This window comes from Aythya marila (genome assembly GCF_965140915.1).
Source record: "Aythya marila genome assembly, chromosome: 4".
Taxonomy (NCBI): domain Eukaryota; kingdom Metazoa; phylum Chordata; class Aves; order Anseriformes; family Anatidae; genus Aythya; species Aythya marila.
This window is the reverse complement of record NC_139045.1, coordinates 9,413,125-9,440,909: the sequence shown is the minus strand read 5'-3', so window position 1 is coordinate 9,440,909 and position 27,785 is coordinate 9,413,125. Positions and strand designations below refer to the sequence as shown.

Genomic DNA, 27,785 nt, shown 5'->3' with positions numbered 1-27,785 from the left:
TTCCGTTTTTATGAGCACCACAGTGTATAAATAATCTTTTGAGGTCCTGAATGACTTATGTTTATATTCCTTGAATACAAGTTTCTCATTTGCCATTTTCATGGTATTTCAGCTTAGTGACGGTGGAAAGGCAGCTCGAGCACACGTGGGGATTGGCGACGTGGTTCTCACCATTGATGGGATAAGTACTGACGGAATGACTCATCTAGAAGCACAAAACAAGATCAAGGCATGTACAGGCAATCTGAACATGACTCTGCAAAGGTAAGGCAGCTTTTCTCTCTCTCTTTTTTTTTTTTTTTTTTTTTTGGAAGGAGAATTAATCATCATCGTAACAGTTGTTTGGAGGATAAAAACATGTAAGTGGTTTGGCAAAGTGCATAGAGTTAAATGGCCGTGATTGAAAGATACACTGCTGTAGCCTGAAATGTGTCTTGATTTATAGCATTTTAGAAAACTTATTAGTTGTTAATTACATGAATAGACAAAGACCTTTTCCAACCTTCTGTCACCTCCTCTATATTGTATGAAGTCTATTGCCTCTTCATTTTGAATTTCAGTTTCATTAACAGTTTTTAATTAAAAAACAGGTTTCACCAGACTTTTTCTGCTCTATTCTTCCAGTTGACTGGGGACATATCTTTTTGTGTCAAGTCCTACATCGTTATTTTATTTGTAAACTTCTCATTACATCTAGCTGCCATAGTGTCATCCAGCTTCCTTTCTGAACTTCCTGCATTTGGAACAACAGCTAATGTGGCAGACCAGTCTTTTTTTTTTTTTTTTTTTTTTTCCCTCCCTCAAGAGGCCTGCAATAGTTTGGTTGAGTATATCCCCATAAAAATTTTCTTGAACCATCAGTAGTGAGATTGAACTATTGCATAGGATGACTATCTGGTCACTAAACAAACAAGCACTAAAAATAATGAAACAAAATGTGAAATGTTCTTTTAAACAATTAGTTTAGGACCTACTACTGGAGAAATTGCGGGAGGCATTAGAACACTATTAATAGAAGATCTGACCTTATTTTTGGTTAATGAGTTGATGTTGCATGTAAATGGTAACAAAATGGCAAAGCATGAAAAGCAGTCAAAGTGAAGCAAGATATAATACTCAATGCTCCACAAAACTGAACTGTGCATTGGATTTTGATTGAGAGGACGTGTGTTCAATTTTTTTCAAGACAAAAGTGAGGTACAACACTGACCAGTTCCAGAAATTCTGTTATCTTAGTAAATAGTTGGCTTCTTTATAGGTCTATTTATTTAAGCATTACTTCCCAATATATTACCTCCAGTTGAATCCCCCTACTACAGAATGATGTATTTTTTAAAAAAGTCATTTCTTGAGTTACATGGATGAAAATACTGCAGCTCAGTGTTGGAGCGAAATGTTTCTCAAAATGCTGCTGAGGTTACTCAAAGTTGCAGCCTCCTTTTGCTAATTGCAGTTTATACTATAGAAGTTAGAGCTTGGGCCAACCTCCCCATTCCGAAATGCACTGTTTCTTGAATTTCAGCATACCGCTGTTACCTTGGGACTATATTTTGGGTGAGGTTGGAAGAAGGGAGTTGGATGCTCATGTGCTGGTTAGTAGAACTGAAGCAGGAAGAGCAGCAGCACAAGAAATTCCTTCAGACTCTCAAAAGTCTCCCGGGGCTAAATATTGGCTTTTATTAGTAGACTGCTATTTTTATTTAATGATGTGAGTGAGCATCTTGCATAAAAAACGGCCCCTGAAGCCATCACATAATGTGAACCATCTTTTCTTGTTATCAAAGAAAATAACAGCCGTTGTACCCTGCTTGTGCCTTCCTTCAGCAGTGCAAAGTTCTTCAGTGAGTGTTAAGTCCCATAACAGTATAATTTCACCAGTTATTACCTTTTCTGACATATTACACTGCCTTTATTGAAAGGAATGCCCCTCTCAGAGTGCAAAAATAAGAGATGACATGGCTGTAGGTCTGATTAATGTCTAGTTCTCCAGGGTGGTGGTGGTTGTTCCCAGCTCTACATGTCGTGTATTTAGGTAGTTGTTTGAGCACTTTCCTTTCTGAGAGGGTACAGTTTCAGCCTTGCTTGTTGTTTCTTGTTTTGTCTGTTGTCCTTCTGTACTTTGGTCCTAGCTGCCCTTAATAGGGGATTCCTTTTGCTCAGCCTCTGAAGAAAGGAATGTCTTGTGGCGTGGCTCATGCCTGGGGCATCTTCTCCAGTGAAACTTGTAAAGTTGGCATTAAGAGATTCTTGATGAAACAAAGGTATTATACCAGCTCATCAGAAGAATCATGCATCATGTTGAGTGTGTCATTTGCTTTTCGGGTTCTCAACAAGGCAAGCAGGTCATTTGGAAATGCACTCTCCAGGATCCTACTGAGTCACCCCTGCAGGTAACCATCAGTGTAGGGGTTTGACCCACTTTCTCCCACCATTGTAAACTGATGGGCAGGGCTAATATCAGATATCAGAAAGGAATAGCAGGTGTGTCCCATTCAGGCAGTAACTTGTCTGATTGGGTGCAGAGATGACTGCTCTGTGGTTTGAAAATTGAATTAATCATGAGTTTAGCCCAGTCCCCTCCTGTTCTCACCCTTCCTACCCTGCCTAGGAAGTGACTCACCAGCGTCTGCTACCTGACGGCTGAAGGCTAAGTTGGGTTCAGACTAGCAAAGATCAAAGAAATAGCCTCAGCTCCCAGCATCTGGGGGTGGGACAGATGTCCTGTCTCGCAGCTGTGCTGTGCTCCCATGGGCTCAGCTGATTCTAATTCTGCCTGGATCCCATGAAACCAAAGCCATGGGCAGTGCACCCCTGGCTCCCCTGCCTGTGAAAGATTTGCTTTGATGGATTATTTATTTTTTTTAGGCTGGAAGAGAGTGCTTTGGGAAGCTGGGTTGGCTCACGCTATCTGCAGATACTGGTTGCCCATGGGAAGAATGACTTGAGGGTATAAACAGGGTGGCGAGATAAGACATTTTAATATTGAGAGATTTCCATAATAGTATTCTTCTGTTGCTGTCTCTTCTCTCAAAACAAAACAAAACCAAATAAAGTATTTTGAGCCATTATTGCTCCCATGAAAGATTAAAGAGAAGATACTGTCAATGTGAAAACAGTGTTGGTGCCATAAATGGAAATAGAAAATCTTTTTTTTACATATTTTTTTTTTCTTTTAAACACTTGAGCTTTTGTATACTTCTACATAGGCTACTGATTGCTTCAGCTATGATATAAGAATGCTGAGCTTAGTCCTAAAAACATGTAAAAATTTCTAGACAGTGTTCCTAATTTTCTGCTGTTTTAAACAAAAACAGTGGTCAGTTGGTCAGTGCGTTACGTTAGGGACCAAGAAAACTGGAAGGTTGTTATGGCTTGAGCTAATGGCTTTTGTAGCGTGAGCATGTCCATGCACTGTTTTATGAAAGACATAAAAGAACTCTGGTGAAGGCAGTCATAAGAACCAAAATGTGTTTCCATTTGGTACATTTCTGGTGGTAACAATAACCTTTGTTCAAGATAAATGGTAAGAAGTACTGTATACTCATCTATGGATGCTGCTTTACCCGTGATTGGTTATAATTTGACAGAGTTTCGTGTAATCTTGAGCATGTGGAAGTGAATGTGGTCATACAGACTTTAGCGTGATATGAAAATAATTGTGACATGAGGAAAAATTGCTGGGTACATGACCTGCCTCACCATGGAACTGGTTGTGCAGCTTGCTTGGGAGAGAATAATTAAAATCATCAGAGCAATTGTTAGTTGAAAATAAAAATTATTTTATATAATTACAGCTTTTATATCTATGTATATAGTTACATATATACACATATATACTACTATATATATTATATATGTATATATATATATACTATATGTATATATACATAGTATATATACTAATTCATGAATATATGTGCCCAAAACAACAGAAACAAGTCCTTATGACCAATTTCCATATTATAGATATTTTAATTTGTTACAACTTTGTACTGCTGATCAGGTTTTCACTTGACTTCACCTGTTCCTTTTGCAAAGTGAAAATAAATAAAAAAATAAGTAAAATGAAGAGAAAGAAATTAAGGTGCAAGAAGTACTTAGCCCGGCAGGCGTATTTAAAGCAATGTCTTCAGAAGCTTTGGTTACAGCTTGAAAGGAGTGTGTTTATGGAGGCAGATGTTCATGTACCTCTTGTGAAAGACCAATTTAGATGTTTTGTAACTTGTAAATGAATGTTAACGTAATATTTGAAGGGAGAATAAAAGCTTCCTTTCTTCATGTGTAAGGCAATATCACATACTATTTTATAAAAATATTCTGTCTTTGCCACTGGAAAGAACTGGAATTAGAGCTGTCATAATTGAAAGCCCACTTTTCTTGGAGATTGCTTAAATACAAACAAAATTGTAGTTGACAGCTGTGTATAGCACTAGGTGCCTAATATTTCCACGTGGTGGGAACTATATTCAGGTAGTTGTCTTTAAAATCAATTAGTTCTGGACATAACTCTTCCTGGTTAGTATGAAGGTTATCATTGTAGTTCAAAAATTTTTAAATATATTTTGGAGATGTTATTTGTTCATTTTTCTTACTAGATATGGCTTAAAAACAAGGGGGTGTATTTTCTTATTTTCTTTTCCCTTTTATAACAGGTGATTTTAGCTTTTCCTTTTTTTTTTTTTTTTTTTTTTTTTTTTTTTCCTTTTAGACTTTAGGTGCATTTCATAGATACGGATTTTTTCTTTGTGGTATGGATCTCTGTCAGATCTTGCTTTTTGCACCCCAATATTTTATTTTTCTGTCGAAGCCCTTTTGTCAATCCCATGAGGACAGATGGAAAACAAATGCTTTTTGGTTATATATTCATTTGGTTATATATTCATCTTCAGTATTTATCAAGGACTAAGAGCCATCACCTATTTAAAATATTGTTTTGAAGGATTGTTTCTCCAGACTTCTGCCTTAATGATTCTTTGGAATTGAGAATGATAATTATTGTGTATTTCTACTCTTCCATGGGAGCATGAGACCCATGAAAATTCTGGAAACAGTGGCAATCAGCACCGCAGGGATTAAGAAAAAACAAACAAACAAACAATAGAGAAAACCTGGAAAAGTGGTGGTATGTTTTTTTCTTTGTTTGATTGTTTTGTTTTTATAATATGGAACTTCTCTAATTCATAAAATTCTCTAATTCATCTCTCACTAAGAAATTAGCCCTTTAGGACATAAGGCACTGGGATCATTTGGCTTGAGAAGTGAAAGGAGTGGGGGGTTCTTGAGGTTATTTAACATTCTCTCACTATATTGCAGTGCTTCAGAAGTCTTTTTTGGGTGCTGTATCTCAGCCGTGAACAGTTACTTAAACGCTTCTTCTGCCTCTGCAACAGTTGACTTCACGGATTGCAAATGAACATGGGTGTTGCAATGCAATCAATGCCTATGTGTTTTTGTCTTGGTTTTGTCCAAGAGTCTCTTATGAGGCTAGAGCCTGCTGGGCAATTGTGATGTCCATGTTGGCAGGACAAATTCAGAGCCAAAGTTCAGATGAGCCTTAAAGCTGGGTTCTACAAATTGCTAAGCCCACGTATTTAAAACAGTGACGTTTATTTTACCTTCTCTCCTGAGTATGAAATCTTTATCACAGTATTCTCCCTCATCTTTTCAGGTTTTCTTTCAGGAAATACAAAGTCTAGACTTCCAGCTTAAGAACATCTGAAATTCTCATGGTTTATGGTGGGGTAATAAGGAAAAACTGTTATGGATAATTTGATTTCTGTTTTGTAAGTTCGTTTTTCAACTTATCCATTTCAGAAAGGGTTGTCTGCAGTAAGACTAGCTCCGTATGTTTTTTACTCACTATTTTTATTGTTCCCAGTCTTGCTTTTAATAAAAAACAATGAAATGATATTACCATTTATTTTTTCAAGAGTCCTGATACGCTAGGGAAATGTACAGGAAGAAGAGCTTTTTGCTGTGAGTAATTTGTATTCTGACAAATTATATGGACAAAATGTACAGTCTCATTTCCATTTTGAAAATAGGGAAGTGAGACAATTTGATATAGACAAAGTTTTAAGAACCTTTTCAGTGCTTTGTTCCTTAGGTGTCAAAATATTCCGCTAATGTAGCCTGGCTGTAAACTGTTTTGTCTCACAAAAATAAATATCAGCAGTGCAGGAAACGGTACCACTGATCAAAAGAGCCAGGATTAGTTGTTGTTACAGGAATCAGAAGTCCTAAAGGTTAAAAGTTTAAATAGTCTCCATGGAAAGGTGAGAAAACAGTATAACAACTAAATAAAATGTCAGGAGAGGTTCTTATAATAAAAATAAAATCATAATTAAACAATGAAGTAAATTAAAAAAGAATCACTAGAATAATAGAAGTATAGGAAGGATTTCAAATTACTAACAACATAAGTTTCACTTTAGGTGATGGTTAAGACTTGTACTTAAGGTTTATGAGTCATGGGTTGCTTGGGGTGGATATTTTGTTTCCATAAACCATATAAGGATAAACTTATAAGAAAGCTATGGTAAGAATGCATTAGGAAGTCTTATTTTTCTCCCACTTTGGTTTACTAGTCATCATTGTTTCCCTTACATAGGCATTTTCATTTTAGTTTTTTTTTCTTCAGTTATTTGCTTTTTTAGCATATAAAATAAGATTGTATTTCCTGTGCTAGTTGAATATATGCACTAAATTTGTTTAAAAGATCACGACGTGAGTCTTTTTTTTTTTTCTTCTTCTAAATTTGACAATATGTTTTTGCTGGAATTCTTTCTGTAATAGTTCTTGCATTACTCCTGTTTCAAGGATGTCTAAACTGAGTGTTGGCTAATTAAGGAAATAAGCACCAATATCCCTTCTGAAAATGAGCTGAGACATGGGAAAAAAATAAACTTGATAGAGGTCATATGGGTATGAGTATGGAAATAACTATACATTTGTTGTTTAGCTGCAAGTCAAAAACTTTGGGAACTTATTCCTCAATCCTAGATTGTTGCCCTCAATCAGTAATATTAGTTTTGAATAATTATGCCTGAAAATAAACTGGCTGAAAAATAGTGGTTCCCAGACAGACGTTTGCTCTTATTATTCTTATATGTCGCTAGGCTTGGAGACAATGGTTGTTCAGGTAGCTTGCTCAGAAGAGCTGCTTATAATGTTGTGAAACTTCAAGCATTCCTGTTGAAATTTGGTATTGACCAGAGACTTTTCTAGAAGTTTTACTAGAAAGTAAATCCCATTTACTAAATGATGAGGAACTTGAAGTCTTAAAGACTTGGTGTATTAAAGATATCTGTCTGAAAAGCCAGTCCAGGCTGTACATCTTGGGAAATTGGTATAGATGTGTTTGGTAAAGCTTTGTTACTTAAAAATGGTGGCTCTTCTAGGCCAGACTGGGTTGAGGACATTGGGCTTGCAAAGCCTGAGGCATGCGTGGCTGTGAGGGTGGACATGCAGCAGCCTGTGCCAAGAAAAAAGGTGTTGGTGTGACTGTAAAGAGGGGCATGAGACATGTTTGGAAAGTCAGGGGGAGAAGTGAAGGGCATCCAGAGAGGGAAAGAGGTGAAGCAGATTGGAAAAGTATGAGAGGACTGGGATGGGAGGAAGCCAGATGGGTAACAGAGAGAAGGGTGTGAGCGGGCTGCCATCCACATCTGGAGCTGTCAACAGAAAGATGTCAAGCTCTCAGCTGAAGTATTTCTTATTTCAAAGAAGAAAATAAGAGCAGTTATATAAGCTTTCAGTAGTCTGTAAGCTCAGAACAGTTGTGGTTTGTGGAATGAATTAACTGGCTTAACGATGCAGGTAGGGATCTGTCTTGCTCAGCATATTAAAATTCCTGAGTCTTTTTGGTTTTGTTTCATCTTATTGTTTTGATGGAATTGGAAGCACCTTTCCATGCAAAAAAGTGTTCAGGTTACAAAGCCAGGTATTTAGAAATAGGAAAACTTGGTAATAGAAGAGCCTCCATTAAAAACAAAAACATCACTTATGGCTGCGGGAGAGAGCCTGCATGACCAGGCAGGAAAAGCAATAAGGCAAAGCAAAATAAAACATCCCTCTGAGCATATTGAGTAAAACCGTCTGGTGACTGTTATGTAGCCCATCTCCTGGTTTCCAGATTCTCTATTCCAGCAGCACAGAACTCATCTGATTTCAGAAATCTGAAAACACTTCTTGACTCTGACTGTCCATGAGCCAGCAATGGGCCCCTGTGGTATACTGAGCTGCATTAAGACGAGTGTTGCCAGCAGGCTGAGAGAGGTAACCCCGTCCATCTCCTCAGCCCTGGTGAGGCCTCACCTGGAGTACCATGTCTAGTTCTGGGCTGCCCAGTACAAGAGGGATGTGAGTCTCTTGGAAAGGTACAAGTGGAGGGTTACTAAGATAGCAGACGGGAGCACCTGTCATACGAGGAGAGGCTAAGAGGGCTGGGCCTGTATAGCTTGGAGAAGAGAAGACTGAGAGGGGATATTATCAATGTGTATAAGTATCTGAAGGGAGGGTATCAAAAGGATGGAGCCAGGCTCTTTTCAGTAGTGTCTTGTGACAGAACCAGAGACAACAGGCACAAACTGAAGCACAGGAAGTTCCATGTAAATTTAAGAGGGCACTGCTTTACTGTGAGGGTGATAGAGCACTGGAACAAGTTGTCTGGAGAGGCTGCGGAGTCTCCTCCTCTGGTGATATTCAAAACTCACCTGGATGTCATCCTGTGCAATGTGCTCTAGGTGATACTGCTCTGCAGGGGGGTTGCAGGAGAAACACTGCTGTGCAAGGTACAGCCACCAGGTGCTGGTTAGAAAGCCACTTTTAACTTAGAAATTTGCAGAATATGTTTTTGAGCCTGTTTCTTTGAAGTAAATACTATGAGCTCTGTGCAGGCTCCTAAAGTTCTTGTCAGCTTTGTAAACACCAACATCAAGGCTTGGATGTGAGGCACTGCTGGTCTGGAGCCTGGTGGTTTTCACACCTCCCTCAGCTCTGCTGGTCATGTTTTGTTGAAGACTTCCTTCTCCTCTCAAAGCAAGGACTGTTGCCTTCCCTCACCACATCTGAGGCTGCAACTATTGCTGTGTGGCTGAGGTGCAGGGTGATAGCTGACCTGAAAGCTTGAAGGCTCATATGTTTACATCTTAACAGGAGCTTTTCTGAAGCTGAAAGGGTTTTGCGTGTGGCCTTTTATGCAGTATGTTGCAGTGCAAGCAACCCAGTCACCCTAGGGCCTTATGTTTTCATCTGGTTTCGAAATTAAGCAGTGTTGGGCAGAAGACTGTGGGAAGAATTCAAAGCTAATGGAGACTCTGGTTTCTTCTTTGCATGCAGAGGTGTCTTGGTCTGTAAATGTTTGCACTTCTTGTTTATTGGAGCCAAGGTAGAAAGTTTTTGCTCCTTGTTCGGCAGCTGAACAGGTTTTGCTGGCTAAGCCATGCCTTTGGAAAGTCTGCCCACAAACTAAATAAATGGAAGGGTTCATCTCTTGCTTCCAGCTGGAATTCAAAACCTTTTGTTGTGCGCAGCATTTTGCTGCACGTCAGCTAGCAATTAGATGAACCACAAAACATTCTGCAACTAAATGAACCTAACAAACTAAAGAGTTGCCTTGAAGATCAAAGGAAAGTTGCTGGGATGGAAATGGAATATTGCAGGGTAAAAATGGAGTTCAGTGGTTTCTGTTTTTTGGGGGGGGTGGTCCTTACACATCTGCCAGAAAAATGGGTGGGAGTGAGGGCTAGCTAAGTGATAGTAGCATTCCACATGGTGGGTACCTTAGAGCCTTGTCGGAGATCGGTAGGGCTGCAATGAATAAGAATTTGTAAAGGTATTTCAGTAACACAGGAGCATAAATACATAGTGTACATAGTAAATTTATAGTGGAGAATGCCAGTTACCATGGGCAAATCATTATTTACTGAGCATCAAAATGTTGCCTTCAACTTTAAGTTTAAAGACTTTTTTTTTTTTTTTTCTGTATAAATTTATGTAAGTAACCAAAATTATAGTAAAAAAAAAAAAAAAAAAAAGTATATATATATTTCCCCCCTACCATACCATTAATACAAATGCAGGAAAAGCCTGGTTATACAGAGCACTTAAAAAAAAGAAAAAAGAAAAAAGAAAAAAAGAAAAAAACAAAAACAAAAACCAAACCAAAACAAAAAAAGAGTCAAAGAAAATGAAGTAAAGCCCTGGAATTAAATATTTATTTCAGTGAAGAATGAAGAGGAAGTATGCAATGTCTTCAATGTCTTTTTTTTCCCCTTCTTCTCCTGGTTTGTTTGGCCCCAGGGAAATGAAAAGGTCACCTTTAAATTGTAACAATTTAAGCAAATTTACCTTTGTGCTTTATGTTTTATATCTATGTACTGCTGTGGGCTGAACCACAGTTCAATGAGATTAGGAGGTGATTTCAAAATCCCACCCTCATTGACAGGAAAAGAAGGAGGTCGTCATGAACTCTCACAAACTGAGAGCCCATAAATACAATTCAGGATACCTGTCCTCATATTCTGAGTCCTTAATGGAATAAGCACTAGCCGGTTGCAAAACCCTTGGGGGGATAGCTCAGATTTTATGATCCACAGAGGTTTATGAGCAGCCATGTTGGAAATTTTGCAAGTCTTGTGTAATCTGAGAATCCTTTGCTGAAAACAAAGGGAGAAAGTGGTGGGTTCTGTGTCTGCAAGGGATCAAGTTATAACTAAAGGGCCTTAACCAGTATTTTTGCTTTGTGCTTTAACTAGTGAGAAATGTCTATACCTTTGCTTTGTACAGGTCGTCGCATAGTACAACCAATCTGACAAATATGGTTAAATCTAGTGCTAAAATGTATCCTTTATTTAATTTGCTGTTTTCATTAAAAAAAAAAAAAAAAAAAAAAAGTTGTTTTCAGACAGGGAAGTAAGATTTTTATTTTTTTTTTTAAGTGATGTGATTTTGCTGACCCTACCTTACTGTAAGATCAGAAATCATGCATAATCTCTCCAATATGTTAGAGAATAGAATAAATGTTTACCACTTGTTATTATATAAACTGTATTCTTTAATTCCTATGTTTAAGATGAATAGGGTAATAATTGCCGTCTGAAATAGTTCCACTAAATGTTTCGGGATTAAATTACTCTGATGTACAATGATACGAGACTTTTTAAAACAAAGACTCAACTGTTAAAATAAAAATAATACGGTGAAAAGGATTATGCAAGTTTTAAAAGCAGTTTTACACAAGCAAAACATTAAAAAGTTCCTGTACATCAAAACATCAAGCCAAAAGTATTAATATAAAAGTCTATTTTCTCTCTATTTTAAAACTAAACTCTACTTTAAAACTAAAACTATTAGCTGTACTCCAGCTGAGATACGACAATTGATTTCTGTCTGTGAAGACAGGAATGAAGATACTTTATTCAAATATATTTTATCTGAAGCTGTGTAATTACTTGGAAATACATGGAAGTTAGAGCATCTCATTCGATGTCAGCACGTGCATTCTTCCAGAAAGTGAAGAAGCAGACTTGAGGGCTTATCCTTGTGGACAGCAGGGAAGTGTCTAATGTACTCTGCATGGTTAAATTTCTATTTTGTGCTGTAAGCAGTAAACTAATGTTTGCAAGCTGAAATTTAATACACAAGATCTAGGCTGATTGATGTGGTAACTAGCATTACAAAGAGCCTGACCATTGCCTAATGGTAATCTTCAGACTGCAAACTCCTCGATACAGTTTTGCTTGCCTGTTAAGTCGATCAACCTCACTTTCCAAGCAGTTTTTAATAGCAACAACTCTTCTAATTGGTAGATTGAATGAGTTTCCAAGCATTACATATGTGTAGGAAAACAGGAATAAAACTAAGCTAATCTTCATTTTGGATCTCTAATAAATCTCTTACTACAAGAGTTCGTTTTGCTGACTGTTGATAACTGTGCGATATGCTATAAAGCTTTTATTTAATAGGTAGATGTGGCAACTTCCTGCATAAGGGTGAAGCATGTGCCCTCAGCTGACAATGCAATACCAGCTTAGCCTTTCCTAGTCATCATTTCCCAAATTTTCAAGATTTGCAGTGGCTGTAGACATTTGCTCTGGGTGATTTTTAGTTTTTGTTGTCACCTCTCCTTGCACAGCATAGAAGAGTGAAAGGAACATGCTTCCCTGGGGGGCTTCAGGTGGAAGTGAGGAGCTGGATATATTTTTCAGAAAAATGCAGAACCTAAAACATTGAATTCTTCCTATCTTCCAATGTTGACTGTTAATATGTGATGGTATTTGTTCTTAATGTAGCGTCCTAGTTTGGTCCTACTTTTTAGTTCATCTCTAGAAAAGGTTCACAGCTGTATTTCAGGATGGTAACTTTTCCTCCCATGTATAAATAATCCTGAATATGATGTGTTTTTTTTTTTTTTTTTTTTTTTCTTTGATGAGTTACAGCAAGCCATCAGAAAAGTACTATTTTTATGATTTTGTTATATTTTGTTTTATTTGAAGTGATAGTCATCAAGTATTACTGTTCAGGAGACCGTTAACACAATTCTGGCTTTCATTTCCTAATTTTGTAACGGACTTCCACAGTTTTCACAGTGATGGCCAATAAAGCTTCATAAACACTGCAGCACAATTTAGCAGAACCTTTGTTTCTTTAGTAATATTATCTGCTGTGTGAGACAACTAATTACAAATTTATATCTAATTACAACTTTATTTAAAATGGATTATTTGCAAAATACATTTTCCGTAAGTAATCTTGGTATTTCAGATGTTGTTTTTATTTGTCAGAGTGGATTTAGTGATTAAACATAGTTTTAAATGCATGCTTTCTAGTACCACTTTTGGATTTGCTGAAGGCTTGGTTTGGCTTCAGTGTTTTATTTTCTAAAATTAGAAGGTTCCTCTTTTTCTTCTGCAGATAATCTTTATCTACTGTTTGCAGAGTAAAATCTGAATTTTCTTGATAACTGTTGAGGTTCTGAGAACTTCAGTGGAAGGTATTACATAAATTATCATGATGACCAGCACCGTACAGTTTAATTCCTTGTGGACTAAAGTATCTGTGTTCTCCCTCCAGATGTTTTCTTGTTGCCAAGATCCTACTAGGCAAATACTGATGATTAAATTTGTTCCAACCTTTTAGCGATAACATTATTCTGCTTTGAACTGCTAAATAATATGTGGATTTTAGAGGGCACACAGGTTCCACTTCCCAAAGAGGTTTTTCCTATGAGAAAATACACAAAGAAAACTGTGCTCTTGGAAGCTCTGGTGCAAAATAGTCTGCAAAGTTTCATTGCCCTGTAAAATAGCCCTTTGATTTGCATTTCTTAATGCTGCTGTTACTTCAGTGTTAGAAGTAAAATTGAGCTTTGCTTGTAACTTGAATAAGAAAGCTGTGCACATGTTGGTTTTACGTCCCACCACTGCCTAACATTTTCCAATAGGACGTGTTTTGGCCTGACACTGAATAGGATGTGTTTCAGTGGACATGTTCTGGTCTGAATGGTAAGCCTGAACAATCATAGAACTGAAAAATGGCAGGGAGGGCTTTGTCTGAAAGAGGAGTGTGCTGGATCAGTGAACCTGTTCGTCTGGTATCCAGACCCGTTCTGGCTGGTATCTGATGATTCAGCTGAGAAGGGGGGGTGATGAGAAGTAAACCCCACTGAGAAGGAGGGCTTTGTAACCTCTGCATGGTGAAAACCTGGGTGCTTACACAAGAGATGTGGGTTTGATTATCATAAACATTTGTAACTAACAATTAAATTGGGGTCTTATGGGTGTTGGCTCTTGTATCTGCCAATGTAACTCATCCCAGGCAGGCTGACAGCATCAAGGTGATTGTGCTGCGTGCAAAAGGAAACTATGTTCTCACATTGATTATTTTTTTTTCTCCTTTAATTGTTTTTTCCTCTAGCTTTGAGCACAATGTATCTCTTCTTTCACTTAACACATGGTGAGCTTGCCAGGATGAAAATGTAAATCTTTATCCACTTCTGTACACCTTTTCTGCTTTTGGCAAGGTCTCCAGCTGCTCTGAGTCTTTGTCAACTTTGTCACTCAAGACCTGTGCTAGGAAGTGCCGAGGATTCTAACCCTCACCCTTCAGTTCAGTTGCTGCTGAATGCTTATTCCCCCCAGAAAAAAAAAAAAAAAAGCATGTTGTCTTTGCAATAGCTCATGTGCACATTATTTCATTCATGGAGATGCAGCAACTTCTGGTTTTGACAGGGCTTTGGAACCTAGCTGGGGCAGAGCCTCACAGGCCGTGCTTTCCTTCTGATCTCTTGCTCTTTTTTGGTTGAGCTCTTCAGTGTTTGAGCCTCTTTTCAAAAAGTGCTTGGAGCACAAAAATTCCCTTCCTTCTTGTGATGAATAAGGTGTCTTGAGAAGATGCTACCTAATCTTTATAAAGGTTTTGAACTGTCCTTTTAACCTGCTGTATTTGCTTTGTGTTTGCTCTACAACCCTCCTCTGTCCTGCACACGACCTGACACTGCTGGCCGCTGCTGGAATTGTCAGATATTTGTCCTCCCTCAGGCCCAAGGCAACTAATCAGTCCAAGGGGAGCATCTGATGCTGCCTCTGCAAAAATATAAGATGGCAAAGACTTGAGCTCGAATCTGATCCATGAAAGTTTAAAAACAAAAATGGTAGCAAAAAATGACATGGAGGAGAAAGCAAACAAACAAACAACTTGCAAATATTTCAGCAACACTTCAGGTAGTAATTGTCCTGCTGAAAAATTGGGACTAATTTACTCACTTGTCTTAGACATTCAAAAAAGCACTTGCCTGGCTATGGTGGAGTTGTGTCCCTGTGAACCAGAACTTTTTTTTTTTTTTTTTTTTTTTTTTTTTTTTTAAGTTAATGATATCTATTTCTCTTATAAACTAAGTAAGTGGTTCATATTCTTATTTACATCTATTTTCTCAGCTTAGTTTAACTGAGCTTGATGTGAACAAAGTGTTTGGTGCATACTTTGTAAATTGTTGGAGAAAGTTTAGGTCTTAGTTTTGTTTTTTTTTTTTTGTTTTTTTTTTTTTACAGTATTCTTGCGTAAACTGAGTATAATCTATCGTTAAATGCAATTTGCAAATGATTTCAATCTCTGTCACATTTAAATTCACAACAGATTTATATGCTTTCACATTTTTGGGTCTTCAGTATTCCCCTGAATGCCTTAGAAATTCTAAGCTTATGTCAGCTGAGAATTTTTCTCCCACAGTTTTGGCAAGCTTTGGTGTCCTAACTTTCCTAATTCTTGTTAACATGATATTAAAATACCACTGAAAAGATTTTTTTTTTTTTTAATGAAGATTTGAGAAGTTAGTTTTACACAGTGCCTGAGCAGAAATCTTCCAAAATAAAAACTAGTGAAATTTAAGAGTCTGGAAGCCATTGTCTTGAAACAGACACACAGAATTTATAGAGAATCTGTCAGCAGGTGAGATGCTTTCTAAGCTGACGTTTGATGTTGCTTTTGGATAATTAAGTTTTCAGGGGGTAATTAAATGGGATATCTGAGAGGCAGTTGTTTTGAAAGGCTTGCTTTGTTGCTAATCTGTTTGCTATGTTCAAGCTATGACTGCTGCTTTACTAAGCAGTATGTTTCAACAGAAAAGAAAGAATTTTGGAAAAAGCAGAGGGGACATTTATCACTTGCTTTTGGTATGAAAACAACTAAAACAAGGCTAGCGAGTCTATTGACTGTATAGCATCCCCTAGAACTCCTAAGTATCTGTGCAAAAAAAACGGAATGTGTACTACATTCCTAAAATGCATTATAGATTTTAGCCAAAATTTTAATGAGCACAGTGACTTCAGAGCTAACTAATGCTTCTCAATTACTAACAGATTATTTTTCCTTTACATACAAAGCCACTCCGCCAGAGCAGACTATAAGTTTCTTTGACACATGGAGTCACTAAAATACACATACTGTGCTAAGCATAATATATAACAGTTTTTGTGAAAACAAAAATGTGTAATATTTTCCATTCAAGGCTTCTCAAGTACTGAAATTCATAACTCTGCCTGCTATTGATAGTGATCTTGGAGTCCCTTGGCCAGAAGTGTTGCCAGTTATCTCCTTTCCAAGTTTTGGAAGGAAGGTAGGAGCTCAAGTCAGTCATTATCCACCAAGTCTTGTTAACTCATAAACCACCGCCACATTCAGGTGATAATTAAGTGAATGCTGGGACAATTTTTTTTTTTTTTTTTTTTCAAATTTTTAAACCATCTCTTGGAGCTGCCTAAAAAGAAGCAACGTGAATAACATAATTATAAAGTATTTTTTGTAGGATTTTTATACCAATTAGACTTTTTGAAGTGGTTGTAGGGGGCTATTTTGGAGCAGTGAGCTTCTAGTGTGATTTCGAGCAAGTTGGGTAAGGGCAGATTGAAGTTCCCCCTCAAAAAATGGGGAACAAAAGGAGATGGGACAATATCAGGTTTCAGCACAACTCAAGTAAACAACACAGTGGTTTAAAAAAAATCAGAAAAAAAAATCTTTATCAGTTCTCGGTTACCATATTAGGAAGTGTTTTTGGCAGGAAATGTTGGAGAGAAGAGATTTAGATGTCTCACATAACTGAAGATTGTTTCCTGCATTTCCTAGCCACCTTTCTGAAAAGCTGACAGAGTTTTTTTGGTTAGTTGGGAACTTTTTTAGGATCCAGGTAAATTTCAGACTTAATATTTCAAACTAAGGAATAAAATCTGTAGGTCACTTTGCTGTGTTTTTAAACAAGTGCTCCTTGCTTACATTTGCCAAATATTTTAATGACAGACAAAGTAGTTGTTGCAGATAGTTTAAAAACAACAATACTACAACAAATACTAAAACAAACAAACAAAACCAAATGACAACAAAACAGACAAAAAACCACTCTGCAGATTGTCTTATACACAGAGGTGAGGAAAGTAGAATGTCAATGCTAAAATTAATACTATATCAAATCAATATTATCGTTGATTATTTAAAAAAAAAAAAGGAGAAATACATTTAATGTACTTGTAAGGTGGTACTAATCTGGTAGGTTTATTTTGGCATGGAGGATGGATTCCTACTTTAGAGGTGTTTGTTTATTTTCATATAAGGAATAACAAAAACACTTTGAAGTAAAATAAGGTCAGAATTTCTCCTGAGATAGGAGAAAGTTATTTGTTTAATGAGAGGGATTTCATCTGGTGTTATTTGGTGTTATTATCTTTAGATAATGCAGCCTGAGGCACTTAGCATCCTTCCTGGAGTAAGATAATACCTTGCAGGGCTGGACCTGAACTGTTTCTGCCATATTTAGCAGACACCACCCATCTTTGCTCAAGATCTGAATAAAGGACACTGTGAAGCTGTTCCATTTGTTTCCCTCTTTTTTTATTTTTTTTTAATTTTTTTTTTTTTTTTTTAAAGGTGGAGAAGGTTGTAGATTTTTGTAAGTCTTTGGCAGAAGACTATTTCAGGGACTATTTTTATTTTAAAGCTATGCCTTCAATTTTGATCATGGATATTTTTCTTGGCTGAGATGTGTTTTTTTCATTTTCTTTTTCCTTTTTTTTTTTTTTTCCCCACAATACTTTAGCACGAGAGAATGTCTCCTTGTTAGGATGAGATACCATGAATAGCTGCACACTGTGGGTGAGGCCAAAAGGAAGTAAGGGGGTGAGCTGCAGCAATTGCAGACATTAGATATTTACTCTTCCCTACCCTATTCATTGTATAATTCACCCAAATGATTTAGTTCTTAAAAAATGCAAAGAATTCATCTAATCCTTCTTGTGATGCACCAAGTTCCTGCTGTTTGCTTTTGTGTTTTAAATACCAAGATAGACTTCTCTCATCATGAGTCACCAAATTGTTGTTACCTTTTGACTTATTTGGCTTTTTTTTTTTTTTTTCCTTTTTTATGCATCTGCCTGCCTGCCTACATTGACTGTTGTTGTGTGTTTTTTATTTTATTTTATTTTATTTTATTTTATTTTTATTTTTATTTTTATTTTTATTTTATTTTATTTTATTTTATTTTTAATTGCTTTTCCTGAGAAGGATCTGTCAGACTTTGCTGCTACCCATTTAGGGAAAAATGTGGGAATGAAGATAACAGTATATGCCATTTATGGTCCAATACTATCCCCTGATATGGGTTACTGTGGCTTGTTAATGGTCAGACAGGGATGCAAAAGGAAAAAAGAAGGCGGGGGGAGGAAGGGCAGATATGTCTGCAGGGTCCAAAAGAAGCTTGTATTTCTGAGATGGTGGATGGCGAAATGTTTCATTATGGGATTGGGGACCTGAAATGGTTGCAGTCATTTCAAACTCTCTGCAGCTCTGGGGCTGGCCAAGCTTTGTAGAAAGGTCATGGGTAGGCAAGGACCAACCTCGGTGAGAGCTGTCACAAAAGTCAGGTATTGTGCATGTGGCCACCACAACTGGACACAGCTGGAGTGAGGACCATGGGATATCATGTTTGGACCCTTTTTGGTGACCAGAAGAAAGCATTTATTTTCTGGCTTCCATACATTGCTATCTATCCCAAGCTTTGTTTAGCTACACAAGTCTGTGAAGAGTCACTTTCCATTTTTGCATGAGATTGCAGAAATCTTAAGCCTTGCACAAATCATTAAAGTATTTTCTCCATGTTTGTGGACATTTCCTCTTGGAGGTAGCAGTTGACCAAGAAAAACAATACTGGTTCCTGATCTGCTTAACATAAATGCATTAAGAAAATATATTTGGACAGTTGAACTTTTCATATTTGTCAAAAGAGATCGCCCAAGAAGTGTAATTTACTGTACTGAGACCAATGTTTCATGTTATTCATGTCCTAGCTCCAAGTCAAATGCATGCCTAGAAAGCATTGTAGGGAGCAGCTGAGGTCTGGGACTTTTTTCCTCTGAAAAGTGCTTTCAGGATTGGACCAAGGAGTAGCACTCCACACCATGGCTCACCACAACTCCGTCTTTTAGTAAAGGAGAATTCATATACTACATTTGATCCATTTGTTATCAAATTAGCATGCAATTACTTGTAAGAAAGGTTTTCTGCAGTCAGTGGTCCAATACTTCCTGAACTCCCATACTTTAGGTAAAGAATTTAAACATTTCCTTAGCCCCTCAGCAGATTTACTTTCTAATGCTTTTGAAAATGGGTATAGGATTTTCTGTTTAACTGGTCTCCAGGGCATTTTGCCATTCACAATCTCATGTTAAATTTTTCTTTCCATTCTTGCTTTGACCTGTGCAACCCATCCATTACATTTCTGGAATCTCAGAGGCTCATTAATTAGCATGCAAATTGTGGTGTCGTTGACCTCACTCATTTATTTTAAGCTATGTCCATAGCTATTGAGTGAAAGACTTAGGGAAACAATGTGGTGTTGGCCACAGTTTATCTCCAAGTCTTAAAATAACACAGATACCTCAGAGAGTGGCATGATCTTTAGTGACATTTTAATTCTGTTGGCACACTTTAAAATAGCCAGCTGGGACATCACAGATAGACTTCAGTTTTGAAGCCTTGCAGTCACCATCTGAATGCCAAACTTTTGAGGAGCAAAATAATGCATTTATATATAGATGAAACAAGCTGTAATCAGACTGGCCTCGCAGCACATGCCAGTAATTGTGAACAGCTGCATTAGAACAATGCAGCTGTTAAGACTCCTCCACGCCCAAGAATACATCTACTTGTCTGGTCCAAAGATCACTCCTGGGTGTATCGATATGCTTTTCTTAAGAATAGAGAGAATCATTAGGGATGCAATTGTTTGAAGAAATCATTCCTTGATTATATGTTATCAAGGGAGTGTTGGGTATACGCAGACTAGCAGAGATTGAGAAAACAATCCAAACCCCTTCTTGTACAGCAAATGAACAGTATCTCTGCTTTGGTGTCTGGAACCTCCCAGGCTTTAACTGTATCTGCAAAATGCACAGTGCATAATTTCAGCTGGATTAATGTTGTTTGTAGGCTGTGCCTGGTTGCTCCTTCCTCTAATGGGCCAAAAGTGCCTGGGCAAATGTTGAACCAGTTTACATGGGAGTAGGTGAGAATACTGAAGGGCAAGGCACTCAGATGTGGCAAGATAAGCTGTCTGTGTACACGTGTGCCCTTTTCTACAGAATCAGTAATCTAGGCTCTGATTGAGAGAGGTAATGATATGGAAGAATGGGTTTGTTCTTTTTTTTGGGAAGAATTGCTCCTCAGTTTTTATGCTGCTGGTGGTTACAGGGTTAGAACAAGCCTGGCCTCTATGTGTAGTAGAAGAGTTACCATTTTCAATTCACTTAAAAAACAAGACCCTTTAAATTGTACATACCAGCAACTTAATCCAGATACTGGACTGGTTTTGACATAGAATGAGGCTATAACGTGCTCAAAGACCTCAAAGTCCCAGTGACTGAACCTGAGGTTGAGGAGCCAGCTCTTACATGTGTTACTACCTGCATAAAAATTGGTCACATTTCTTTGTGCTTCCTTTCCTATAGTATTACACTAATTGTTTAGTTTCACATTTGTTTATGTAGTCAGAAGTATTTGCTTGGTATGTGTTACTTCTAGTTTAAACGCATTAAATGTAGGATGGGTACAGATAAGAAAAACGAAGTGACTTAATCATTAAGCCATAACAAACCACTAACAACAGAAACAAAAATGCTGGCATGCTCAAGCCTCTTCTAGCATGCCATTGTGGAGCTATAAAAATTTGTGGTGGGAACAGGTAATGTTGCTCTTTGGCCCGTTTATGAGGCATATTTTGTGCCAGTGAGTTTCTAAGGACCAGAACATGAAACTGAAGAAATTCTTTCACCATGGTGGAAGCCAGTCATACTGTCTGTGCTGCTTTTTCCCCTGGAGTTTTCATCGGAGAAAACCTTTTTGTGGCCTCTGGTTCAACTGCAAGAAGTCACGTCACAAAAAGAAGGCCAAGAACAAAGATGTCAAGGTCCCAAACCAGGAAATATCCAGGGAAACCTGTACTTCTGCCTGAGAAGTTTCATTTTACAAGTCTTATGTGCTCTGCATGCACTGACTAACTTCTTAAGGAAAGCAGTGGTACAGGTCTCCTTTTGCCTGCGTGACCGATTTCCAAACAGCATGATTAAAAACATCTTGAGGCTAGCATGACTGTACTGCTTGTAGTGCTTTGGGACATTGAGCGATGTTTTCCCTCCCTTGTATTAATTCCATGAAGAAAAGTGTTAATAGGAAGACATCAGAAAGTCGAGGAAATGATTTTCTGCAAACGTTAGGCAAAACCTTCTTGCTGCTAATTTGGTTCTCCAGTACTGGCGTTAGTCAAATGGCCATTGAATTCAATAGCTTAATGAGACTGCCAGAAAGACAGCAAGCTTGAATAATGGCTGTTTGACCCAGGTCCAAAAGTTTTCTGATCAAAAAATTTCAAAGCGCTGTTGGTTTCCTTCCCAGAACCTGAAGTAGCCTTGGGATTTGGCAATCATTTGGCAGTCATGCGTGAACAGTGGTGCTTCCTGTGCTCCTGGCCAAGGCTAGAGAAATGGAAAAGCTTACATTTTGGAAAATGGAAACATTTCTTAGAATGCAATTCTTCTCACCTGTGAATTTGAAGAGTATCTGAACATATCTGAGAGTGAAATTTTGTTCCCTTTTTCTCAGAAAATTTAGGATTTTGCACTTGATATATTTTCTGGCTTGTGTGATATACTTAATGCCCTTTATTTTAATTCCTCTTTTGAAAATCAACTTAGTCTTGTTCCTTTTATTTCAAAATCAAGAGTGGGAGAAAGATCATTTTCATTCTGTTCCCTCTATGATGGGTTCCTTGCTTCTCGAAGCCTGGTATTTTACAGGCAGCTCACCTGACCCCCAGATCTAACCTACCTTGGTCTGCTCTGTAATCCATATCATTTTTCCCTTGGTAAACACTCATCTCATTGTTTGGGTGCCACAAATAATGTTACTTGTTTCTATTTACACCTTTGTTTTTCAATTACAGTATATGTCCAACACCTGTTAGTTTCCTCTGAAAAGCACATCTCTTCCACATGCAAGGTTTATGATGCTAACTTGCAGGCATTCTTTAATTATAAAAGGGTATGTATGTGATGATCTGTCAAAGGACAGTTGTCTCTAAATGGATTAAAAGAAGCTTACAGGGTTTAAAAATGGTCCGTGCCCATCATATGCTGAAAATAGTTGAAGTTAGCTAAAAGAGATAGCTAAATAACACTAATAATTTACATATAGCAGGTAAATGTTTGGTTTCTCGATTCCAGATAGTAACATTTGGAAATACGTGAATGTGCTTTGTAAAGATAAGAAGGGAAAAAAAAAAAAAAAAAAAAAAAAGGTAAATATGTCAAGTGACCAGTGTTGTTAGGTAAACTGTTCCTAAGCATCTGCCCACAGGAAAAAATGAGACACCATTTAAAAAAAAAAAACAGTCCTGTGCCATGCAAGATCATCTCTCAGCTGTTGGGAATCAAAATTATCCTGTCCTGACTCATCAGTAGGGCTCTTTCTACCTCACTCTGGGAGACAGCATAATGAGAATGTATTAAAGATTGACTGTTTGGAAATAAATGTGTTCTTGAACGATAGTAGTATCATAAAAGCGTAACAGAGTAAGAAAGATTTGTGGTAAAGCTGGGAAAAACTGGCAGGTTTTCAGGCATACATGTTTTTCTAGTGGTCTGAAATAGAGCTAAATGCAAGTTGTGAGCAACTGCTGAAAGTTTTACTATCCATCACTTCCACCATCTAACAGAAAGGTAAGTGGTACCTGCAGTCAAGCTATAACCTATCAACAGGGAAGAAAGGTGGTAAGGTGCTTATCTTCTCAAGGAAAGAAAAATAATTAACAGCCTGTGCCCCATGGAAAGACTAGTGATTGCAGTGATGATAACTGCATGCCATAAAGAAACTAGGAAGGTTTCTTTCTCCATATTTACTTTAAGTTCGATTGTTTTCAGTCTGTTATTCACCTGCAAGGAAAAAAAATCCCACTTTTTAAATGCAGATGTTTTCTCTAGTGCAGCCAAATTCTGTAGAAAGCTGTTTGGGGTTTTTGTTTGTTTTGTTTTGTTCTTGACAAGTTTTTGAAAAAATTTGTTGCCTTTGAAAAGTTCCAGCGTATTGTCAGTAGAAAGTCATGTCTGTGGCACCGAACCACAAAACCCCATGAGGTAATAAAAACACTTACTGTGCCTATGAGTAGTTGCTTGCTTATTTTTGTCTTGCTTTAGAGCAGAAGTAGTGGTTGCAGCATTGTGAAAAATGTCAGCGGGTTTTGTTACTGTCAAGAGTTTTTTTGCATCAGCTTTGCTTCAGCGATCAGTTGCTCACAAAAACTGTTAATTGCCTCATACGCTGTGCACATGCTGCGAATGGTATCCCTGAAGTATTTGGAGCAGAGAAGGGTAAAAGCTACTTTCCTAAAGCTAGGCTGTGGGAAGGGAGACCTCTTTACTTAACTGCATCGGCCTGAGTCAGATGGGGTTGTTCATTTTTTCTCTTCTTTTACAGTTGCTGCAAATGACAAAATAATTACAGCAGTGTGTTTTATACACCTTTACTTAGTCAGCATGAGCATTTCCATTATAGTTGGTCCCTTGGTTTGTTAACTACAGGAATTAGCTCTTTGAGATGACTACTGCTTTTCAATCATTCTTGCTTAGCTCTTGCAGTAGACAAAATGATTTCCAGCTCCAAATCTTACTCTGGCAGTTGCTCTTTGACTTTACTTTCCTTTAAAGGTGTGGTTAGACCTGAGGCATTCTAGATACAATACTTGGAGGTTTTCTTTTATATTTATACGGCTGCTTTCAAATAGAAGTTTTTAAACATCTAAAGCTGTGTTAATCGTGTCAAGACATAAAAAACTTTTCTCAACATATTAGATCTACAAAACATGCTGTTAAACCAGTGACTTTAAATATGTAAATGGATGAACAATACATGGAAGTCATAAAGGCCAACAAAAGCAGGGACAAGAGGTGGATGCAATGTGGAGAAGTGAACTTCTTGGAAGTGCATATTCATTAAACTGATCCTGCAACAATTCTGCAATGTGATTAACAGTGCTTCACCTTTGCTGTCTCTGCAGTCACCACCTCCTGTCACCCCAACTGTGGTGTGTAGAAGGGCAGAAGAAGCGATACACTTCTCAGTGTAGTCTCAGTGTACTCTACTTGTGAATGGGTGAGCTGCTTGGTAGAGGAGAAATGCATTGACCTCCCATAAGATGTGAAACTTAAGTCTAATGGCTCTGTAACATTCCAGTTTCTTCATCCGAGGGAGAAAATGTGATATAAATGCTCATTCCCAATCATGCACTTACTAAGAAAAAAAAAATCCCTAATAAGGGTATGTTGGGATTTAAAAACTTTTTTTTGTCATGAATTTCCAGTTAAAATACACGCGACTGCACTTTCAAGCTCATTTAGACTGTGTTTTGGACAAAGGAGGTAATTTAAGCATTAGTCACCGTAGTGTGGTAGGCACTGGAAAAAATAATTTAGTTGGTAGTGTAGAATATCCTAAATTATAACCTAGATTTGATGCCAGACTGAAGTCAGCATGAAGTTGAGCTTTTTTTTTTTTTTTTTTTTTTTTTGAAGGTTTTAGAGGAATGACTATGTCTGTGAGTCGTTTAGACCTGTGCTTTTCTTTAAGCTGGTTATTTTTAAAAGGTAGCTTGCTGTGTTAGAATTAGTGTCTCATAAATGCTTCTTAAGAACATTAAATGTATAAATTCCACTACTGAAAGCCGGGGTATAGTTGCTGAAGGCTTTTTGTTCTGTCTTGATATTTGCATTTAACTATTATATACTGTTACTTGGCAAAACAGCTTTGGGAATGCTAAACAAAGAAATAATAAAAATTAGTTATAACAAGTTAGAACTGATGGAAGTGACCACCATCACTGAAGGAAATGCATGGGCAAATCTTATAGATGAGATGTTATTTTTCCCATCACTTGTAAAGCAGTGACAAGGTAGGATCCCTGCCTCCTGAACTAGATGACAGGACTTGGACACCCTGAGTTGCATACAGATCTGCTGGAAAGATTGTAGCACAAATACCGTGCTTAATACAGGGGATGGTTTTCCCGTCTTGACTCTTGCCAAGGAGTCATGGGCAGGTACAGACAGACATACCTCTGCTGGTCCAGTCCTGGTTGTATGCATGATACCTGCAGGTTTCTAAACCTCGTGCCATTACAAGAGTGAAAAGCATGGTTTCGAAAATCTTTGTCAGTCAGAAGGTGAGATGTATTCCATAGTATTTTTTTTCCCTTAACTTTTAGTTTGTTTTTGGCTTTGCCTTAATAGAATAAAATATTATCTGACTGCACTTAAACTCTCTTTACAAATGCGTTCAGTAGGGTTGCCACAGACCACAGGAATGAGACTATGAGCGGTGGTTGCCTTTGGGAGGTCTTGAAAACAACTAATCCTTTGTGGGCAGGAATACCAAAGCAGAGGGCAGTTTCTTCCTCTCCTAAAATGTCAGAACTGCTTATTTTAGCACATAATAATGAAATCCCCAACCTTATTTAAATTCGATAGGGACCTACATTTGATTTGGCTGACTATTAAGTGAGCAGCAAAGCAAGGACATAATTTTTCTTTCTTTTACCTGGCTTTATGCTTCATCTTAATCCAAAGTGCTGAGGAGTGCATGGTCTGGGGATGTGAACATGTATAGCATATACCAAATGCAAAATGCTGATGCTTACATTATATTAATTTTCAGCCTTAAACTTAATGAAAAATGTGTTGGATGATTCATAAACTCATATTCCTAGGCAAAACATGACAAAGTACTGTTTCAGAGATGACAAATATTAGCTTGACATACTATTATATAAAGAAATAAATACCAGTATTCTTAACATACTCCATTAAATACACCTCAGCAAGAAGTGTGAAACCTGAAAGTCTAAATAACAACTCATTCAAAATTGGGTTTAAAGATACAAGCTGTTTAAATATTGCCCACCTGACTAAAGAGCTCCTTTTCTGCCATTTCAGATTTAAACTGAGCATGAACATAAACTCTCTTCAATATTTTGTTTCTTAAAGCTGAGACAATTGTGTCTCACACTGGAGTTTGTATTTTAATATTTTAATATTTGAGTTGACAGCTTTGCAGTCTGTTTTTGTAGGACAAGAGGAGAAATATGCATTTTTAATATACAAATTAGCTTGCAGAATAAGAATTTAGCACTAAGACTCCTTGATGTACCTGGCATCTGAAATACCATTATCTTTTAAAAAAGCAAATGAGCATTCAGTCTTCCTCCTTCCACATTTGTCATTATTTGGCATGTTCAACAAAATAAAGACTAATGGACTAAAATAGAACAGGTAATGGCTTAGGAGAGAAATTGTGATTGACAACCATCATAGCAACCTGTTGGTATGCTACCAAGCACCATGACCAAAGTACAGTTTTGCACTGTTTTTTTTTTTTTTTTTTTTTTTTCTTTTTTTCTAAGGAGGGAAAACAAAATCATCTTTTTTTCAATGACTGCAACACTTTCCAGTTTTCAAGTTTCCATGCTTAATGATAATTTGGTTACCTCTTCTTTTCTCTGTGTGGGGATGTACTTGGGGTTACAGATTTTCATGAGAGTTGGCTATCTTATGAAAAGCAAATGCATTTAGCTTTCTGCCCTGTCAGCTGGTTGCTGTCTAGAAATAAAATGATTCAAAACCAAAAACAACAACAACAATGAAAAAAACATAACTGCAGGCTACAGTGGTAAAACCATTAAAAGATGAGGTTTTCAGCAAGAAGATCTGACCATTGGCTTTTCAGGGATGTAGTGTCTGCTGCCAGAAACTATACCCTGAAGAAGGAGTTAGTTGTCAAAATGAGAGGAAAAAAAAATTCTTCAATTCTTCTTTCCTCCTATTAGAAAGTTTCAGTTCAGACCAACAAATACAGTTCTGTAGAAAGTCTTCCAGCCTTGACTTCATTTTACGAATGAAAGTTTTGTATTCTTCTCCTCTTGTATCTCAGACTGGAGTTTGAGCAATTCTTTAAGTTACAGAGATACAAAAACAAAACAAACACAATACCTATTTTATTGCAGGTATTCTGTGTTCCCCTTGTTTATAGAGGGGTTGATGCATGCAGATGCCTCCTGGTAGTTTACCATGTAGTGCCTTTACTGGTGGTGGTGGAACCTTAATGGAGTTCAGGAGAGACAAATCTGAAACTCTTCTTCTGGGTTTTAGGTTAGATAAAGCTTTATGAGTTTAGCAGCCAGGGGCTTTGGCCTCTGAAGAATCCTGCTCTGCCTTGAATTTAATTCTCTAACGCTAATCAGTGAGATGACAGTGTTTTGTTGGTGATCGATTTTTAGAGATGACGTACCAAATTGGACTCATAGCTTTAGTTGGGGTTTTCCAGATATTAGTGATTATGGAAGGATTCAGTTATGTTGCTTGTGGCTTTTTGGTGGGTGAAATACTTGGAAGGGGAAATGAATACAGGGAGAATTTAAAGAATGAACAGTTTTTGCTAGGCATGCTGCTTATAGCAGGAGTAGACTAATTCATTTCCCTAATAAGGCTGTGCTGGAAGTTGGAATGTTTTGAATTGCATTAAATGTCACAAAAGTATTCATCGGAGAGGAACAGCTTGTGGGATGTTTGGAGAACAAATTTGATCATGTTTGTCTGGTCGAAATGAGCTGTTTACACAGACTAAATATATCTTTTTTTTTTTTTTTTTTTTTTTTGAAAGAGCAAACATCTGTGATTGCAAAGTGTGCACAAACATTGTGCACT

General features: G+C 37.4%; 1 protein-coding gene across 1 annotated transcript in view; it reads left to right on the top strand.

The window, feature by feature from the left end:
• The window catches only part of PDLIM5 (PDZ and LIM domain 5), a 130,137-nt gene that overhangs the window by 38,941 nt on the left and 63,411 nt on the right, over positions 1-27,785 (top strand). Inside the window, 1 exon segment of the mRNA XM_082758810.1 lies at positions 113-264. Within this exon segment, the coding sequence (XP_082614936.1) occupies positions 113-264 (152 nt within the window).